We start from the raw sequence: 21,656 nt of genomic DNA, 5'->3' as shown, positions 1-21,656 counted from the left end.
TTGCAAATGAAGGGGTTGTAGAGGGATGAAGGAGGCAGAGGAGGAGGAAGAGAAGGAAGGAAAAAAAAAAAAATGAAGTCCAATAAAAGCCGAATGAACATCTGTGTGGGATAGCCATGGGGATTAGGAGGGTTTGGAACATTTTAAGCGCATTAAAGATTAAAAAAAAAGGTCAGAATGTTTAGCAACATACTGATAAACCTCTTAAGCGAAACCCAATTGGGGAGGCTGTTTGTTTCCTTTATCCAGAGGCTGGAGGATGTTGGGGGTGAAAGGTGGGGTGGATAAGACAGCTATGTATACTATGAAACACATGGGTGTTGTCTAGTGTACAAGTCCGTCCTTACGGTTTACCTTCCTGACGTCTGCTTTACTTCCATCGGCCTGCAGCTGTGCATACGTGCTACGTTATACTTAGTGTTCCATGAATATGTGCAGTGCAGTTCACTCAGGTCTGACCCCATCACATGTGGGCGGAGATGTACGCACAAAACCCCCCGAGCCGCTCGCCACTGGTGCCCGCAGTCCACGAGGACGGTCGCAGTTTCCACCTGTGCGCCGAAAAGTCCACTCCTCCACATCGGCCGGAGTCGGCGCAGCTGTGGAGCAGAGGGTGGAGAGCAGGTCGTCATAGCATGAGAGAGTGAAAGGGAGAAGCAGAGGCGAGACAGAGAGAGACAGAGAGAGACAGAGAGAGACAGAGAACAGTGGCAGATTTGTCCACAGAGCTCTGGAGCAGTTGGAGGAAGAGGCCCCTATCATTTGACTGTGAACTGAGCTATCCTTAGATGACACAGCAGACTGAGGGTGGAGACAAAGAGACTGAGTCAAAGAGGTCATGTACTGTAGGCTGCGGCTCACTCTCCCTCAGCCTCAGTCTGTGCAGGTGCTTGGATTTAAATATGTCATGTTTACAGTCCATGGCCGCTGCATTCCTGAGTATGGAGGTTGACTTTGTCTGTGTTTTTCTCTTTGGCCACAGCAGGAATCGGGCCACACAATCATATGATTATTTTCTTTTACTCACTCTGATAAACTATGACAGACTAATAATAACAATTGATACACAACATTTCTTAACATACAACACTTATGGTCTGTCTCCCCACATTTTGTGTCTGTCTGTTAATGTAGACTAAATATTTAATCATTCAAAAAAAGGCAAATTTCTCAGAAAAAAAACTCTCAGATGAAGTTGTAGCAGTGTCAAATTTCCCGGGAGAAAAATGTGGAATAATAAGAAGAGTGATCAAGTGAACTCATGCTAATTATTAAAACCTTTACTAGCACAAATGCAGAATAAGTAAACATACTCCTCCTTTAAAGCATAGTTTTCCCTGCAGCTGCTCAGATTCACACACAACACCATTTCCTACAGTAAAGGATTACACGTCTGTACAGTTAGAGGACAGATTTTTTAAAGAGAAGCTGAAAAAAAATTCGATCCAGCTCCGAAAACACTGCGTCCCACATTTCCCATAATGCAACACAATAATAACAGTCCTTTTAATGTTAACCTCATGTTACCAGATCTCAGTAATTACTTTGGTCAGTTTAATGTTATTAGTATTGCTTACAGAAACAATGGTAAAACTGACCAAAGTAATATAATAAAAACCCCGAGCTGTAACAAAGTGAAGTTATGCTTCAAACCCTCGACTGTTGCATGTGCTCTCAGTGTACAGTAACATTTGTGGTGTTTAAAGCTGAAATAAACAACTTTTTGGCTTTAACTTGTCATGTTGTTAAACTGGTGGTTGCACAGCGTCATGGCAGTGCAAAAACACAACACCGTCCACATTTATATCGCTCCTCCATTAGTCTTGTTTTCACTGTTATTATCTGAGCAAACCTGAATACAGGCTCAATTTACAGAACAAAGGAAGTGTGTTGTCGGTCATGTTTTACATGCAGGGGTTGTTTTACCATAAAACACAACACCCAATCTACAAGCATTGCTCTGAGGAGAAGTAATTCACCAAAATCTGACAGATATTGCAATATGAATTGCAATTTACACTCATTGGCCACGTTATTAGGGAACACCTGTTCAAACGCTTGTTAATGCAAATAGGGTAACTTTATTAGCCCCGATTGGAAGGTCCGTCCTCTGTATTTGCCTCCATCCTCTATTCTGAACCTGGGCGGCCACTGAGCAACGCCTGGGGACCGACTCCAGATTAAATGTCTGTGCCTTGGTCAGGGGCACTAACGGGAGCTCTACCCTAACACATGTTTTGATGGTCGGAGGAAACCGGAGCACCCAGAGAAAACCCAACGTGGAGAGAACATACGAACCCGACACAACTAAATGTTTAAAAGTTCGAACCGAGCATATGAATCAAGAAGAAAGGAGATTCAAGTTACTTTAAACTGGGCATAATATTAGTCTATCTAGTGTATTATAACTGGCCATATACTGGGATAGACAGTATCCAGTGAGCAGCAGTTCTGAGTCGAAATGACTTGTTGATACCAGACGTCACACTGGTAAAACTTGATAGAAAGGCAACAGTGACTCAAATTACCTCTAGTTACAACAAAGGTCTGTCTGCATGTAATAAAACTATCATGATATTATCATGATAGTTTTATAATAAATGTAATAAAATAAACTATCATGATATTATTACCATTACCTGTAAAGTATGAACTCAAATGTGCTGCATAACATAAATCCTCATTTGCACCCAATGCTTTTTACTAATTGCATTGTTTTAAATTTGAAAACTAATTCTTCAACCGTACTAGGGACATAAATCAAGTCTAAAAACAACACTATTTTAGCCTCATCTGGGAACCTGAGGACCTGTTTGTTTTTTATCAGATGGGTTGCGACAGCTGCAGTAATATATCTGTACACACCTGAAAGCAGTGGTTAATAGAAGCTAGTGTAGCATTTCTATTTAGAGGAAGTGATTTCTGGCAGCGCACATGCTTGACTGATTTCATCCCATAATAAAGTTTAACAGCCAATGTTGTTACTTGTTATCTCCCGTGTTGCAGCGGTGATGTTGATTTTACATTATGTCACCAGTCTGACAACGTCCCCACACTTAGTGCAAAGAGAACCTGTTTGCTCATGTGTGCTTGTAATGCACAAACAAACACTCAAAGCTGTTTGGTAAATGAACAAAAAAGTGTGCAGCGTGCAGTAAATGAGTCCATTAGCACTGGCAAAGGCTGCCTGTGTAGCACACAAATGAGCATGTGTGTGCAATTCTACCTTTTGAGTGTCTCCAAATGATTTGCACGTGTTTGTATGAGCGTTGTTTTTTTTTTGTATCTGTGTGTATGATGAATTGTGTGATTAAGTGAGTGTGACGTTGTGTGTGTCCATTAGCCTGGATGTGAGTTGGTAGCCTCTGCCTGCACACACACACACACACACACACACATGCACACTGCACATTCACAGTACACTGACCATACACTCACAATACACTCTGTGTTTGTGTACGTGTTTTTTGGGCCATTTCTGTCTTGTCAGGACCAGTAGTCCTCATGGAGACTAAAACCTGGTCCTAATGAGGCAGAACCTGATATCTGAGGAGCTGGATTGTGGTTAGATTAAGGTTAAGGTTAGACATTAACTGGTTATGGTTATTTAAATGAATGGAAGCCCATGCAGTGTCCTAAGAAGAATAGCTGCACAAACCCGAATGTCGTGTGTGTGTGATTGGAGTGATTACATGGTATATTTGACCCGTGTGTGTGTGTGTGTGCGTGTGTGTGCGTGTGCGTGTGCGTGTGTCTTGATTATCTCAGAAGGGGTGTGTGCAGGGGGCCTTGGGGCGACTGTGCGCAGGAGATAAGAGTGATTCATCCGCGTTTAAGTGTGTGTGTGTGTGTGTGTAATAACATGTGTGTGCTGTGTGGAAGCACGTGTATCCATGTATGGTGTGTGCACATGCAGGCATTTGAACCAACATGTTTTTAAATGTGGCTTCATGTATGTCTGGGTGTGTGTGTGTGTGTGTGTGTGTGCGCCTCTGGCAGTGATTTCTCCCTGCTGGTGGTCTACAGAGTATCAAGCATTAACAGGAGGATGATAATAATACACAGCCTCTCTATTGTTCACGGTGAGAGTCGAGTATCTCCTGTCCTTTTGATGCAGTCAGCCCTCCCACTCCCCACAGACACTCACATTACTCCTGCACTGGCACCTTTGGGCATTTAAGGTGGACACACACACAATATATGTATGTATGTATGTATATATATATACGTATATATATATATATATATATATATATATATATATATATATATATATATATATATATCGTATATATATATATATATATATATATATATATATATATATATGTATATATATATATATATATATATATATATATATATATATATATATATATATATATATATATATATATATATATATATATACGTATATATATACGTATATATATACACACACACACACATACACACAACACAAGCCTTATCTACAAATGTGCACCAGTGTCATCTGTAATGCCCATCACACATTCTATAAGTGCATCACAGAGTCAGACACACTGAAGTGATCATGGCTGATGCCACAAGTTTCAACCTTAAATAATAATAACAGTAAAGTTTAGTAAGTAAGTAGAGTTTATCAATATAGCATCATAAGTGCTTTACGATAAAATAAATACAATAAATATTAAAAGAGACATACAGATGCACTGGATAAAAACATAGACACAAAAACACAAACTCAAAGCCTTAAAGTCTTTAGCTTCCTTTTTAAAAGAATCCACACAATTTAAAGGTAAAAGGTAAAGAAGGAGCCACTGCCTGAAAGGCTCAATCCTCTTATGATAATTGGCTATTGTTTACGTATTTTATTGGAATAAACATGGGAAAGAGAGACATATAGATGAGTTTAATTTACTCTATCCTTTTCATAAATGGCAATGTAACAATAAACATATCAATTTAATGTCACTGCTTTGCACAAAGATGCACAATAAAAACACAAGTAAATGCTTTAAAATGTTGAACTTTCATTTTGTGAAATTGTAGAGTTTTATGTCCATGAAGAACTGGTTTCTTCAATATTACCTCATTAAGGGCCAATAATGTATTTGTTACCATCAGCACTGTCCAATTATTGCAAAATAACAGAAAGCGTGTTTTAGCGACCAAAATCTGACCAAAGTCCGATCGGATCACAAACAAAATATCTGTCCAAATTACTGCTATGATATTTTTTTGACCATATTGTGCAGCTAAACTGTTTTGTATACACCAGTGAACAAGCTTTAGCACCAATGACCAAGTTGTTAGTTCAGTAATGGAGGTGGACTCTTAATGTAAGGATTAAAGGCGGGTCTGAAGTAAATAAGAAATGGATACGGGGGGAAAAACAGTCATGGGATCAATAGATTTGAAAGCTGTGTGTTCTGTTTAAATTTTTCAAAGGAATGTAATTGTCCCTGAGTGGAGAAGCACCTGCAGTCACTGTGTGACAGCCTCTCATTAACTTTAATACCACCTAGATTTCATTCCCTCATCACTCCTTTATTTATCTTTATTATCCAAGCGGTAAATAAACACTTCACATTAGCATTAATAGTAGGATGTGTGTGTTTTGTGTGTTACTTCCCGGTGGATGGGCCAAGAGACGAGTCTTGTTTTTAAGTTAAAAATGGCACCGGCAGTCATTGTATATGTGCTGTATACGTGAAGCACAATTACAGGAGCACTCAGAAACCTGCCGCGAACACCACGTCCCAATTAGTTCATCTTAAACAATTCCCGAGCAAATAAAGATCACTTTTGTCTAATAACTTGTCCAAATGGGTTTCTGTTGCCAGTTTGCCAAGAAAAGTGAAAAGCAATGAAAGCAGAGTTTGAAAATGAGTTTAATAATGAAACTGGAATGGATTTAACACCTTAAAATGCAGAGAGACTAATATAGTAAAATGTAGCGTAGCACAGCGGCCTCCAGTCTGTTTGGTGCCAAGAAATACTTAAACAAAACAGCACATTGAGCCTGTGCCAGTGGGCTATATTATTATCTTCATTCCAACTAATTGCCAGGCCAAACAGCGACACATATGCACACCCAGGTTTCAGCAGCCACTCGTCACTGGGGACTTTAACGGTTGCGTGCCATCTCTGTTGTCATGACAACTAGGCACTGAAACTTGGCTTGGAAATTGTCACATATATTGGAGATTTCTCAGAGGCAAACAGGTTTAAATGATTTTTTAACAGTTTGTGCTTGTAACAAAAAGCGTAATTGGGATTGTTTGAGTTGGCACGACCTGGGTGACACGAGCCCTGGGCTTTATTTGTTCTTGGTTCATCCTCATCACACGACTTCATTTTTTTTGTCTTTCCTCGTCTTTCTGTTTCCGTCCTTATCCTTTATGGAGTGCGTCTGACCTCTGGGATCTTCTCTCATTTTTTATTTAACTTGAACACCCTCTATAACTCACTGTTAGTGCAGGCAACACAACACTAGCAGGACTGCAGACACACATCCCAGTGGTTTTATCTTCACTCCATTAGCATTGCACATCCTCTGTAGGTCTTTTTATCTTTAAGACCATTGGGCCTGTGTGTGTTTGAGAGAGTGTGCTTTGCAAGCATTTGTGTGTGTGTGTGTGTGTGTGTGTGGGTGTGCCGTCAGCTAGCAGGAATGCATGGGTACCGCCAAAGCTAAGATGGCTGCCAAGCGCTAAGATGGCTGCCAGGATTCCACAGAGCGACAGCACGAGAGAGAGAAAGCAGTAGAGACAGAACAAGTGTGAGAGCAACTGAGGGAGGAAGACAAGAAGATGGACTCTCATGACGGCAGCATGAGGGGACGAGTGTTGTGAGGAAAATAGAAACTCTTTCCCCGTGTTGTCATCCCTCTTTTCTCCCACTTCTTTTAGACGCAGGATGGTGAGGTGATTTCGTTTGTCTCGTTTTGTTTCCCTGGTTTTGGCAGCAGGCAGACCGGGTGAAGAGTGCAGCAGTTTGCTGGCTAATAGCTCACTAATGCCACCCAAGATTAGGCTGCTGATTTGGGCTTAGGAGATGTTGAGACTAAGGGGGCCCCTGTACTGGCTGTAAGGGGGCCGTGCTCTAGCTGGGGACGCTTGGCCCAGGACGGCCTTAAAGCTTCAGAGCTGTGGAGTAATTGGTATATATGATACAACCATAAAACTCTACAAGGCCGGATTACATATCTGAAGAAGAATGGCAGCGAGTGAGCCAAACAAAACTTAGCAAGCAGGTCTGCGCTGAACCCCCGCCCGCCCGCCGGCCCGCACCTATAGATGCAAAACTGAAAACACAATGCCGAAAAGGAACCCCGAAACATGCACATGTTACATGTTGAAGGCCTTTGCTGCAGAGCGTGCGTGAGTGGGAAAGAGAGAAAATTGTTTGTGATTTTAGTAAAAACACTGGAGCCGTGCAGTCCAAATATTTTCCAGACCAGAAAAACAAAAAGTGCATGCTCCGCATGAGAAGCTGACGTTTGTTGTGACAATGGACCGAAACCCAGTCCAGAACCTGTTTTTGACACCTTCTCCAGTTATTTGGGAAAGTGGATTGTTCCGCCATGTGATGTGAGGACATTAAAGTTGCAATGCATAACTTTTGTCGATCGTATTAATCTACCTCTGTTTGGTTTTCATTAAACAGAAGTGATGGAACATTTCGTATGCTGCGTCCTTCATTGTCATGCTGTTATCACACCTGACTGAGGGAGCATTTGTGTGTATACAGAAGCAGCGCAATGAGCATTAATGCAGTCAAACTTACATTTTCATTCTTATGTTGCATTGCTGTTCCCTCGGTTTGTCTTAACATTAAACGAGTGCATCACTCTATGGTTTCGAGCTGAGGTTCAACCTAAATATAAATTGATATTCCACTCTTCGTCTCAGATCCGTATCTGTCTCCGATGCTAACCTTGTGTAGTATCCAGACACTGACCGTCTCTCCTCCTCCTCCTCTCCTTTTTTGTCTTCCAGAACAATCAGGACAATCAGACAACTCAAACCAGCAAGGAGACACAGACGTGAAGCCCCCGCCAAATGGTACGTTTACGAGTTTGTTCCCTTCGCACTCCTACGCGAGCGTAAAAAGTGTTTTACGTACCCGTTGCCTACATGCAGTCACGGCTACACACGTGTGCATACAGTATATACACACACACACACACGCACACACTACCCCCACACGCAGGCCTCTCTGTGTGTGTGTGTGAGGGTGTCCCAGCAGAGTTTGGGTCTGAGTTTATTATGGTAAGTAGAGCTGATGGTACTGTAGCGTTGGGGTTGTGCTGGGATTGTGGTGGGCCACTCATAAATCACACTGACGTTATTGGAAGATGGGAACCACATGGCCGCTGCTGAGCTGAGCACTGACCTCATGCGCTGTCCTCGCTGTGGTTAACCCTGGACGGGGATGGAGTGAACGAGGGAGAGACGGAGAAGGGGAGGAAAATAAGGGATGGAGTTAAAATAGAGAGAGAGATGTGAGGAGGTGAAGAGAACTGGGAGGAGAGAAATGATGGACGTGTTGAGAGAGAGATGAAATTAAGGAGGAACAGAGGGTGTGGAGTAAGGAGTATCTCACTCCATGAAATCACTTTATTTACCAAAAAAAGAATTCTCCAGTCTGGCCTTCATCAGTGTCACTATTGTGAAGTGTAGCTGCCTTTTGAAGAGCGCGCACACACACACACACACACACAGGCGATTCTCTGTCAGTTAATTAGTATTGCACCTGGCAAAGCAACGGAATACAGAACAGTCGGTGATCATCCAGCACTGGAACGAGAAAGAAAGTGAGAAAGCAGAGTTGTTTCTCGTCACTGAGTAGAGTCAACACCCAAATTGTAATCAAGCGGACTTTTCTTTTAAAGGATCAGGTTACAGCGTCAGTGGACTCAGCTAGTATGTACTGTATACATGAGGTTCATAACACACAAGTTACCCAGTGAAGGCGTCCGTGTGGATGTGATGCTCCGCTGTTAGACGTGATTAGCTGTGTGTCCAAACTCAAAGGCTTGTTGTGTCTTATAAAAAACACATGCTTCCTCTGGATGACACCGGCAGTGTGCCGGGGCTTTGGCATACACATGCTTTTCAACTCAGTTTTTGTGTGTGTGTGTGTGTGTGTGTGTAATTGTATGCATGTTTGGTGTATGCAGCTACCCCGCAGTCTGCTCTCTCACACACTTTTCCTCCCCCCCCTCTCTCTCTCTCTTTTATCCAGGCCACTTGAGTTTCCAGGACTGCTTTGTGACTTCAGGGGTGTGGAACGTAGCCGAGCTGGTCCGCGTGTCGCAGAGTGAGTATCTGATGGAGATTTCATTTCTTCACAACATGCACTTCCTTGTCATTCCTGATACATGCTGCAACTAATGATTATTGTCAATCTGTCAATAATTTTGTTACTTCATCAAGAGTTTGGTTTCTTCCATAAAATGTCAGAAAATAGAAAAGAACTCTCTGTTGCTCACTTTTTCCTAAGCCCCAGAATAATGACACCCTCAAATTTCTTGTATTGTCCACAAACCAGAAAATATTCCGTTTAGTGTCATCGAGCCACAAAGAAACCAGAAAATATTCACATTTAAGTGACAGAAATCACAGATTTATTGTATTTCACATTGCAGCCGCCTTCTATTTATACATTTTTAACTACCAACAACAAAGAATTCATCCTAATAACAGTTATTATGTATCCAAATCTGTATATTACTAATTCTAAATCTATAATTAACATTGTAGTGTGTGATATTTGTCGTTTTGAACACACACGCGTGCTATTTCTATATCAAACACAGAGCAGCAAATGTGTTTTAATGCACAGTTGAGTATCGTCTGTTCATTTCTTCTTTTTGATTAAGGTTCGTTTCAAACTATTGTATTTTTGGACATTAACTCTCTGAGTTGAACGTGATAGGGTTGGAGCGGAGTGAGGTTTAGACGGTCACATTAGAGTACTTCTAGGATGTTTAACACATCCGAGTGTACGTTTTCTCCATAAAAAGACAGATGCATTGTTTCATTCCCAGGCTTTAAGTTTAAGTTGTGCTTCATAACCATCACCAGCAGCAGTCTGGTGTCAGGAAACAGCAGCTAATAAATCCCAGAGCACCACACGGAAAGAATCCAGTTCGAACAAAACCCCTGTGCTTGTTTCGCAGGAACCTCAACTTTTATATTTAGAGATGAACAAATGCACTTTTGTCTTTTTTTTTTTTTTTTTTGTGAGTGTGTCGATGCAAAATTCCTGATTTGTGTGTATGTGTGTGTATGTGTGTGTGTGTCTCAGCACCAGTGGCTACAGCGACTGGCCCCAACTTCTCCCTGGCCGACCTGGACAGTCCTGGATACTACAACATCAACCAGGTGACCCTGGGACGGCGCTCCATCACCTCCACCCCCTCCACCAGGTAGACACGCCTACACACACGCACAAGCACACGAGTACAAACACATAACACTTGTGCTGTAATTGTAGTATTTTTCTGCACTAATATTCTTCCTTTCTTAATTCTCTAACCTCTTTAATCGTTTCTGCTGACCTTACTCTGCTTTTTTATTGTGGCCTTTCTTCCCCCATCCCCCCTTTTCCTCCTTCACCACTAATCCTTCTTATTCCCTCTCACTTTTCCCACCGATCCGTCTGTCACACTGTCTGTGTTTGTGTCTTTTGTCTCTGTTTTTCCCCCCCTCACTCCCTCTGTCGACCTCTCCCGCTCATCTTACGCTGCAGGACTGAAATGGAGCTTTATGCAAGTCTCCCACGGAGGTAGTTACACTCAGTGCAGAATATCTCCCCTGATACTAATGTAACACAGACCCCTGCATCACACGTTGCACAAAAAGCCACACATCCGCGCTGTCACACAGATATGCACACATATTTAAACATTCAGGATCACTGTACATTCGTAACCCGCTCTTTATTTTATCGGTCACAGATGTACGAGTCTATGCGGATCTGCAAACACACGCGGGAATGAATTCCTGCGTCGCTATACACACGATTTGTAGCACAGTGGTACTTCAGGAGTACATTTAGGTGCTGTGTTAGTCCGACTGTCTCCAGTTGTGCTGCTTTGCCCTTCTTTCATCTAAAACCTAATATGAAAATAAAACACTGAAGGGAAAATGTTGACATTTTGGATTTCACGTCGACACACGCATCATGCGATACGCTCAAACACAACGTGCGCCCTCAACACAGCCTCATCTTACCTTTACGCCTGGGTCATATTTTCCGCATTCCGTGTCCCCAGAGAGACGCTACTTATTTCCGCCTGCGTGTACGCGACCACTGTTTCATTCATACTCAAAATGAGGCTGTGCGTCAAGTCTCGCATTTCAGTCACGGGCGGTTTCTTGCCAGTAGTTCGCCCTCGTCTGTTTATCCGACTCCTGAGCGAGGAGTTGTGTGTTCGGGTTATCGGTGGACCTCCTCACGTAATCTCATTCCTAAACAAGAACGGCGCCACCGACTGGTGGATGCGGAAAAGTTATGACTCGGGCCGTCGTGCACGTTCAGTGAAGATTTAAAAAAAAAAAAGAAATGAGATGTGGCATGAGATAAAAGCAGCATCCCTCAAACACCTCACCCTTGTTTGTCTCTCAGCTCCAACAAGCGCAAGTCCATTGACGACAGCGAGATGGAGAGCCCGGTGGACGATGTCTTCTACTCGGGCCGTTCCCCGGCGGCCGGCAGCAGCTCTCAGTCCAGCGGTTGGCCTAATGATGTGGATGCAGGTAGTCTCGCCACAAACTCCTCATCAGCTGTGCACTGATTCCAGATGCTTTTTCACTCGCTGGGGCCAAAGTCCACATCAATTCAGATGAAAGACAATGTTTGTTTTGTTTAATCTTGTAAAGTTAAAGCTTTATGGAGGTCGCAACAGAAGCAGCTCCTTTTAATGTTTTTCTTCACACTCAATCTGGCTTCATATTGAATGTTAAAGCCCCTGAAAACTCGAAATACGTTTTAGGAAATACTAGATCGGAACCTTCTCGTTGAGAGCGAGAGGAAATAATTAAGTTCTTGATGTACTTATAAAGCCGTTAAAAATGTAGCTAAGCATTAAGACTGAAGCAGTAAATGTCTCAAGCATCAAGTCTGGCTTTGTTCCACAATTAATCAATGAACACCTGTAAAGCTCAATGTGTGATATCTCATTATGTACAACCATAGAGGAATTTAAAAAGATGATCTATAATGAATTGATTTTAGACGTTCTAGTACATCCATCGTGTTTTCTTTGGATAGAGCCAGAATATAGTCTGTACTTTGAAATGTAAAATGAACCACCAATGGCTGTAGCTCTGCAGATAAGAGAGTGGTTTTAATCCTCTGAACACTCAGGAAGACGGTAAATATTATTCCTGCGTTCCTTCAAATATTCAATCATTCAAGACTTTTAGTTCTGCAGCAGCTCGATTATTTGCATTAATCATGAAATCAGTGAGAGATAGAATACAAGCTTGGAAAACAATTGTGAATTTAAATGAGGAGCTTCATCATGATTTAAGAGAACTGAAACGAGGGTAAAAATCCAAAAATCTAATGAGAAAATCACTCATTAGTTAATCTGCTACACCATGACCTTGTGGGTGTGGTTTGATTAGATTTGACTGACAGCATGATGACGTGTTTCCAGGGACTTTAATAGAAATATTTTGGATGTTAATCCCTGAATTGAAATGGACCAGAAGCCTCAGCTCACCTCCTTCCACCAGCACAGCTCTTGTGCCTCTGTGTTGTCCCTCCCCCTCTCTTCATCACACCCTCCCTCTCTTCCTCACCTTCTTCTATTCACTACTTACAAACTTAGACCTAATGATGCCCCTTGCAGATCCACAGTCGGGTTATATCATTAAAGCGCCCTTTATCCCACCCAGCAGGGCCTTAAAGTGTCAGCTTGCCCAAAACATAAGAAACTGTGCTTTTTCAATGACTCTTTGTGGTTTGACCGTGCAGATAAATTACAGAGTTTATTTGCAAAGGTTTGGAGAATTCCAGGAAACCTTATACCACCCAAATACAACATACGTGAATGAAAACGCTGCCTCTGCCAAAAACAAAGCTAAGACCTCTGTAGGTTATCGAATGACACGTTGCCATTAGGTTTTTTCCAATAGAACTTTTAATATAATAACAATTTAGTACCAAACCCTGTGAGAATACAAGATATCTGCACACTTTACCAGGTTAACATGTGTAAAAGCGGCGTTTCTGTTCTGGGTGAACTGACCCTTGAAGCTGACCACAGTCTCAGTCATGACACTTTGTTTTTAGATTGTTTTGTGTAACTTTGCTGTAGTTGTAATGGCATTAGTGCTACCACTCAGGAGTGTATGTGTGTCTGTTTGTCTGTGTGATGAGGCTCTTATAGTATTATAGAAAAAAAACAATGTTTTTATTAATTGTACACTTAAGATTATTAAGAAAAATAATAATAAGAAAAAGAAGAAGAATAATCTTGAGTATTTTATCAGAGCATAACCAGTGTAACCACCCATAATCATTCACTCTCCCCGTCTCTAACTCTATGTGCTTGATATCACAGCACGATGTTTCATGTATATCTCCTGTGTGTAGTTTTTGACTTTGGGGATTCTCTAAAATTGCTAAATGTTCATGTCTTTGCCAATTTTTAACCATCACTCCCACTCACATGCTGTCATGTTAATACAACCAGCAGTAATGATGTAACTCTTAAATAGAGACTTGCTGCACTCGATAGTGTTAAAACCCCTCGACTGTCCATTATCTAACCACTATTCTGTCTCTCCCTCTCTTTCTGTCTTTCTCATGTTTTCCATTTCTCTCTCTCTCTCTCTCTCCCTCTCTGGCTGTTTCTCTCCTTCCCTCCTCCCCATTGTTAACTCTTCCCTTCTCCCCTGTTTGGCCTTCCAGTGCAGCACCATTTGGCCAGTGTGCAGGAGAGGAAGATTAAGCATGAGAACGATGGAGTGCAGTTTCCTTACCATGGTTAGAACAACATTATAAACATTATACTGTGTCATATACATGTCTACATGCTCTACTTCAGCTCACACCACCCTCCACATATGTACTGTATATCTCTCTGTGTCTTTCTCTTCCAAATCTGTTTGCACTTCCTGTGAGCTCTCTGAGCTGTTCTGCATTGTCCATTCTCTCCTCTCCTCTCCTCTCCTCTCCTCTCCTCTCCTCTCCTCTCCTCTCCTCTGCTGCTATGCTGCCGCTGGGTGGGGTTGTGTTTCTACCAGATGTCTGCTGTTGTCCATTGTGGGTTTACCAAAGCCTTTTGGTAGCCCAGTAGCTCCATAACATCCACCGCCTGTCTGCCTCAAAGATGTTGTTGTAAATCTGTGAAAGAAATCAGACATGTAGGAGGATAAGTACATCCCCGGTGCATGCAAAACATCCTCACTCCTCCTGTCCTGGTGTACACTGTCTGACTTACAATACGCTGCATTTACATGTGTAATTATGTGCATTATCATATCTAAAATCCACATTACTGAGAGTTTCTGAGGTGGTGTAAACATTCAGCTAAGTGCTTTGGGTGTTGTGAATTTGCTGTTGAGCCCTGAGAGAGAGGAAGCCGGCGATGCTAGACACGGGCTGCGTGTGTGTGTGTGTGTGTGTATGAGCATTAGCCGCTTCATCTTGTCCGTTGTTTAGACGGCGCTGTTGAGTGGTGTCTCACCTGCTGGAGGCCTGACTCGACCGTCTCTGGAAGACGGAGCAGGAAAAAAACAATATAAGACCCAAATAAACACAACGGAAGGCACTCAGGTGTGTCATGAATGAACACGAGGCACCTTCTGTCTCCAAGACATGCTTACTCACTCACACGCACACACACACGTAACTAAATTGAAACACACTCACTCACTCTCTCTCTGATTTACATTCACACACACACACAAATGCACGCACACATGCACTCACACGCACACGCTCCCCAATCTGGAGCGGAGCAGCGTTCCAGTCCAGATGGCGCCTCCATGTGTCTACAGCGAAGGGAGCTACTGGGTTACAGCAGACATCTGTTCTGGTGATGGTGGTGATGGTGTTGGGAGTGAGAGATGAGGAGAGGAGAGGAGGACTGGAGGACGAATGGAGGGAGGAGGAGGAAGGGGGGCGGGAGGGCCTCTACCTCTACCTCTGCCTGCTCTGGAGGTGATCCTCTACCTGAATGAAAGGCTCTGAGGCATAGCAGGTGATCATGTAATTCATCATTACGTCTGCCGTCTCCTGCTCTGCTCTGCTCCGTTCTCTCCCTCTGCCCGCCTTCCTCCCGCTGCTCCTTCGTGGGAAAACCTGCTATCGACCTTTCCGAGCGGGTCGGGTGTTGCCGGGCGGGGTTGGCGTTTCCTAAGTATTTTTCTTATTGATAAAGAATTCCAGCTAATTACATGGGCATGAAACAATGATGTATGTGTGGTGATGTTATTGTTGCGGTGTCCTTGCTGAGCTGGAGAACATTAGTGTAACGCTGAGTGCTAATGATGAGTGATGTAGTCAGTGAATGAAGCAACACGACTCTGTTAATATATGTACATTGTTTTCTTTGTCCACCTGAATGACAAGTGTGTGAGCTCTCGCTCTCTCTCTCTCTCTCTCCCTCATTGTGTGTGTGTGTGTGCGTGCACATGCTCGTGGACCATTTCTGTGGCAGTCGAGGGGTTTGTGTGGTCGCCAGCTTGTTAGCGTGGTAAGACTAGAGGGTCATGGGAGCAATTGGCTGCCAGTCTGCTCGTACAGTGTGCCAGGAGCAGGACACAGAAATAATGTAGAACAAACAACTGTGTGTATATGTATGCGTGCGCAAACTCACTCACTCACACACACACACACACACACACAGATTAAGGCAGAGATCAGAGTAACTTCTGTTAGCTTTATCAGACAAAGCTTTCATTGGGCATCTGGGCCTCATTTGCTGCTCCTCACTGAGAAGCCACACACTAGCAGATATTTCAGCAAGATACTGACTAATTAGGGAATATCACAGAGACAAAAAACAATATGTATAATTTAAGGCTGTTTATGCATAATAAGCTGGTTTTAATTGAACTGGGGATGTTATGGGACACGGTCGTCCCTACGTGCACCGCAGAGGAACTGCAGCCAAAATTAGCTATACTGTTTATCACAGGGATGCATTGAATGCACAACAGCAAGGAATCCAAATGCCTGCTGACGTAATGTGTTTTACTCTTCACTCTACTCTGCCTCTGCACCTCATGGAAGATTATAGCATAAGTAGCCATAAATGGGTAGGTGGTTACTTCCTCTTAATGATACAGTGTTTCACAATATAAACACACTGTTTATTTTACATTAACACAAAATAATAATAATAATAATACAGTATACAGTTTTATAGGGCTACTCCAGCAATTTCAGGTCATTGCATTTCCACAAAGCTTCCTTAAGTATTCACAGTATACATATTTACATCAATTGGCCACAACATACAATATGTACTGTATGATTCAATAAAGCTAAGAAGATGTGGAAAACGACTGATACTCCAAAATGTAATCACACGACTGTCGATGGTCAAAAAAGACGTCTTTTATTTCCAGCATCCAGACCTTGCCTGTATCTTCCAAGCCTCACATTTTCAATGTGTCATGACGACAATGTGGAGTACAAGTGTCAATCACCCTGAAGACGAATAAGACATCCACGACCCTTCTCAGCACAAATTATGAATATACCGGCCGATGTACAATGGATTTGTCCTTTTAAGATGTTGCTTATGTTGCAGTGTGTCCAATTAATTATCAAGATGGCGGCTTTGCATAAAAGTTTAAAATGTTCCGCTACAGTTTTCCAAATTATTTTTAATACTTACTCAAAAATACAAGACTAATGTAGGGTTTCGTCCCAGTGCTCTGTTGTGGATCCGTGTCATTGCAATTTGCAGCACTGTATGTATTATAAGTATAAAGTCATCACATCTTTCAGGACACACTGGTATTACCAAAGTATTTAGAAACATTCCACATAAAGAGTAAAATCATGTGTTCCATGTTTCTACTTCCCTCCGTTTGAAGTGTCTCTTTCTTTCTAAAACTTTTAAAAGTTTTAATGACAAGAAAATGGCAGTTGGACTGTTTGGCCAAGGCAGTACCTCTGTGCTCCCCCCCACCCCCCCGTTGACCTCAGTTCCTTGGCTCGTTACAGGAAAGCCATGGTTGCTAACCTCGGGGTAATAATAGACTCTGATTTAAAATTTGACAAGCAGATTAGCTCTCCTCTGAAAAACAGCTTTTTTCAATTAGGGCAAATAGCCAAGGTCAAATCTATTCTGTCGAGGCATGACTTTGAAAAAAATCATGCACGCTTTTATTCCAACTCGACTGGATTATTGTGATGCTTTCTATGGCGGGGTTAGCCAGGCTTCCATTGCTCGCCTTCAGCTCATCCAAAATGCTGCTGCTCGCCTCTTAATTGGAGCTCACAGGCATGAGCATATTTACCCCGTTCTGGCTTCCCTCCATTGGCTCCCACTGCGCTACAGAATCCATTTTAAAATCTTTATTTTTTTCGGTCTTGATAATCGTGCACCGCTTTACCAGTCTTGCCTCAGCTCTCCGCTGCCTCATAGTCGCTGAGATCAGCCAATCGGCTGCTCTAGGTCGTCCCACAGTAGCAGCTGACGCGTTGTGAAACGAGTTGCCGCTGCACATTAGGCGGGCCTCCTCACTTCCTGTTTTTAAATGTGTTTAAATGCACTTTTCTCCTCGGCCTTCAACGCAGTGTGAGGTATCACTGAGTTTAGTTTCACACTGAATGTGCTGCTGTGTGCTCTGTGTTGTTCTAAATGTGCTTTCTAAGTGAATTGGATTTGATTGTTTAACTTAATGGGCTGAAGAAATTCCTCCAGTAAATTAGCCATTAAAAAACAAACCACACTGACAGTCGAGCAGAACACAGTGCTGTTTCCCCTCTTTAGAGATGCATGTTCATTTCACACGCATAATAGTGATATGCAGGTCTGCCACCTGTGCACTAGATTAACTTGGTTGTAATGTGTTGCCAAGCAACGTTGCAAACACTCTAACGGAAGTGAAATATTAATGCCAGATGGGTGACGAGCCTACGCTGCTAATGTTCTGCTGACCGTAGCAAATGGTCTTCTACTTTTTTTATCATCTTGTAATGTTTTATGAACACTTTTTTTATTTTATTTTAGAGTGTTCAGCTGTTCTCCACTCCACTTTTTTTTTTTTAAACTGGACTTTCATCTCAGTGATTGCCTAATGCTGATTACCAATAATTACCAATAACACTGTGCCACTGATTTTTAGCCAGAAATAGTTTTCAGTTCACTAAATATAACACCTAAAAATGATGTTAGTTATTCAGTGCCTTTATTACTGTATATAAAAGAAAAAACCTCATTTCCCAGCTTGTTTTATTAAAGACGGGTCAAAAAAAGAAAAATTTCAGTACAAATACAATCTAAATGTATTTTCTTTCACAATTCTATCAGTAAGTAAGTAGCGTTTATCTCATTCTGCTCCTCCCACCTGCATGTAGAGTCACATGGTGTTCCGAGCTGAACATAAGTGCAGGCGCCCACCTTATTCTATACTTATCGGTGCCCACACAAGCACAGCTGTGCCCATGCTGCCTATGAGAATTGTGAGTAAATAGTGATAAAACATTTCCCAATGTAGCATTAAAGAGCAAGCTTTTCAGAAATCTGCTCTGTTAGACTTTATATGCTCAGCTCATAAAATCTATTTCCACATCTCTTTGGGCCATGTCGAAATTACCCACGTCTTTATTTGAGTGCGTTTGTTTTTTATACGTGTGAATATTGTGTTGTGTAGTAGTTTATGGGGCGTTTGCCTGCCAAGGTTGTTTATCACTGTATTCCTTCAACCAAAACACAAGCTCAGGAGAAGTAATGAGGTCTGTGTGTCCACGCTGATTCACTTTTCTATACGTCTGTTTTCTCATTATTCTCTGTTTTTTAATGGATTGTTCTTTCCACCGTTTATTTCTGCATTTATTCAACATTGCGGTTTCCGAGCTCAGGTCAAATATACCATTGGGTTTTTTGCTCCTCAAAACCCTGTAAGTCAAAATTGTGCCTTTGGATTACCAGACATCAAAATAAATGCCCTCAGTGCCCGCCACACGAGGCCTTGATCACAGAAGAGAACCTCTTTTTTATCTGTAGCTCTCACACATTTGGCCGTGTTTCTGGTCCGCTGGTGAACCGGGCCTGTAGTTACTCAAACTGAGGGATATTTCATGCGGTCCTCTGGCCTCAGTCGACATTTATAGACAGAGGGGGGACACTTTAATATGTTTGTCTGTGTGTTTGGGATTTGCCGTCACTGCTCTCCTCTCCTGCTTAACTCCTTCCATCTTTCTACCGCTCTCCCCTCCATCCTTCCCTTGGCAGTTTGCCCGGCGGTGTGTGTGTGTGTGTGTGTGTGTGTGTGTGTGTGTGGAGCAGCAGTGCTTATACGTGAAGGCAGTACCATACATAATAAAATACTTGACGGTCAGACCTCAGAGGACTGATTGATGGACAGTATGTTTTGGGCCTGCAGTTGTGTGTAGTCGCACCGCTCGTGCTGGCTGACGGAGATCACTGTGCCCATCCTGACCCGTGCGGTGAGCAGGTTGGTTGGTTGGTTGTTTGTTGACTGGTTCTGTAGCTGCCTCAGACTCTGAGATCATCGTGGTTCTTGGATTAGTCTGGATTTCAAATCTCTGTGTTCAGTTTGGTGAGTAGGACGTTGTCGTGGTGTCCGTAGCTGGGCCACCATGTTGCCTTTCCCAGCTCTCCTCTCTCTTGACACTGTTCCCCCAGCTTCCTGAAACCCCACCCCCTGCCCCTGCCCCTACCCCCGCCCCCTTACCTTTTCTTGCGTCACCCTCTGAACCCCCTGCTGCTTCAGAACATGGCCCGTCACCGGAGCCTGTCTTCAACCCCACCCGACTCTCCCAGTGTGACCCAACAGCCCCCACTGACTGTACAAAGACATATCGGATAGACAGATTGTGAGAACCCATCTGTATGTTAAGCCAATCAAACAAATCAATGAATGAATCGATTGATCAATCCATTGATTTTTCAGCCAATCATAATCATTCGATTTTTTTTTTTTGTACTCAAAATAAAAAAAAAAGTCTTAAGTTTTTATTTTTGAGTAGAGTCAAAGTAAGAAAAGCAGCCATGTTTGATTAAAACCTCGTCTCTGTTCTGCCATTTTGTTGATCCCCTCTTTTTGCCAGGACTGTCATCGCCTGGTTCTCTTAAGAAGCCGGGGAAATTCGATTTCAGCGCCCTGTCCTCCCAGACGAGGTCCCCCCGCATGGCGTTCACCCACCACCCACTGCCAATGCTGGCGGGAGTGAGACCAGGTGAGACCAACCCAGCTCCCAACACCCCAAGCCCCACCCCCACCCTCTCCTCCCCTCCTCACCATCTCCTCCTCCCCAATCCCCTCACTTCTTCAGTGCCCCACCCCTCCTTCGTGGTTGGGAAGTGTGGGAGCGTTGTCTTTGGGAAATGAGAGTGACTCGGGAATGAAAAGCTGGCAGGTCGCTGTGTAGTTTGTGTGCACTGCTCTCCTCCGCCTCCTCCTCCTCTTCCTCCTCCTCCTCCTCCTCTGCCTACTCTGACCTTGTAGGTCAAGCTGGTGGCGGAGCTTCTAGGGTGTGTGGGGGTGTGGTGTGTGATTTTTCTGGGCCTACCTGTAGGTGGATTGCTTTTGGTTGTGGTCCTTCTTCTTCTTCTTCTTCTTCTTCTTCTTCTTCTTACAGAGGAACAGTAGGTAAGGTGGATGCTGCTGCAAATTCTGTCCCAACTGATTGTCAATCGTTGCAAGGCTTCTGTTTATTTTTGGCATTTGCTCTGTATGGTGAGAATTAAGTCATATCCCACAATGTTTTAACACCTTTTTTTTTTTTACAGATGTGCATCAGCAGGTTTTTCACTTCAAATGAGATGCTGTTTTATTTTGAAACATATCTTATATGTATATGAGTAAATAAATACATTGATATTTAACTTTTATTTACATAAGAAGAAGAAGAACAAAAAAATCAGTATTTCACAATTACAGTTGATAACTTAACAGTCATATTTTGAGTTCAGTTGGATTTATTTATTGGTTTATGGGTTGTTGTATTTGATTTCTGGTGATCACCTAAAGCCACAGTTAGTTAGTTTAGTTTAGTATTCATTACTAAAATCATGCCTTAAATTTTACTCCATTGACAAAGTGGAGACAGAATTCCAAATCAGAGGGGTAGATCGTGGCACATTCTTTATTGAAACTCTAAAAACTCCAAAACTTTCACCAGAACGATGCTCTTAAAGTGAAATGAACGTCATAACAATGAAGGCTTTGTGTTTTTAAGTCTTGAGCCCAGGCCAAGATGACCTGGATGATATCAGCATGACATCACTGAGGTTTTTTTTTTGGTTTTTTTCTTAGACTTGGGAGTAATTTCTCCAGAGTCTCGGGGGAGGTTACTCACATGTTTTCATAGGCTGACAAGCGATTCTTGTGAACGCTAAACTAAATTCTACGTGCAAAATCTGGCAGAGTGCACCTTCTTAAAGTGACTCTGAAGTGTGGCGCTTATGTACATTTCGAGGAAATAGTGATAACGTGCCTAAATGT

The 21,656-nt window shown here is 42.6% G+C and overlaps 1 protein-coding gene across 1 annotated transcript in view; it reads left to right on the top strand.

Moving 5' to 3' along the window:
• The first annotated feature begins 479 nt into the window (after positions 1-479).
• The window catches only part of LOC122785293 (nuclear factor 1 X-type-like), a 31,517-nt gene continuing 10,340 nt past the window's right edge, over positions 480-21,656 (top strand). The window contains exons 1-8 of the mRNA XM_044051027.1: positions 480-613; positions 7,930-8,048; positions 9,232-9,306; positions 10,297-10,417; positions 10,741-10,776; positions 11,620-11,750; positions 13,915-13,989; positions 20,260-20,388. Of these exons, the coding sequence (XP_043906962.1) occupies positions 480-613; positions 7,930-8,048; positions 9,232-9,306; positions 10,297-10,417; positions 10,741-10,776; positions 11,620-11,750; positions 13,915-13,989; positions 20,260-20,388 (820 nt within the window). The remainder of the gene's footprint in view (positions 614-7,929; positions 8,049-9,231; positions 9,307-10,296; positions 10,418-10,740; positions 10,777-11,619; positions 11,751-13,914; positions 13,990-20,259; positions 20,389-21,656) is intronic.

Source organism: Solea senegalensis, linkage group LG19 (assembly GCF_019176455.1).
Source record: "Solea senegalensis isolate Sse05_10M linkage group LG19, IFAPA_SoseM_1, whole genome shotgun sequence".
Lineage (NCBI taxonomy): Eukaryota > Metazoa > Chordata > Actinopteri > Pleuronectiformes > Soleidae > Solea > Solea senegalensis.
The sequence above is the reverse complement of the archived record's forward strand: the minus strand, read 5'-3'. Positions and strand labels throughout refer to the sequence as shown.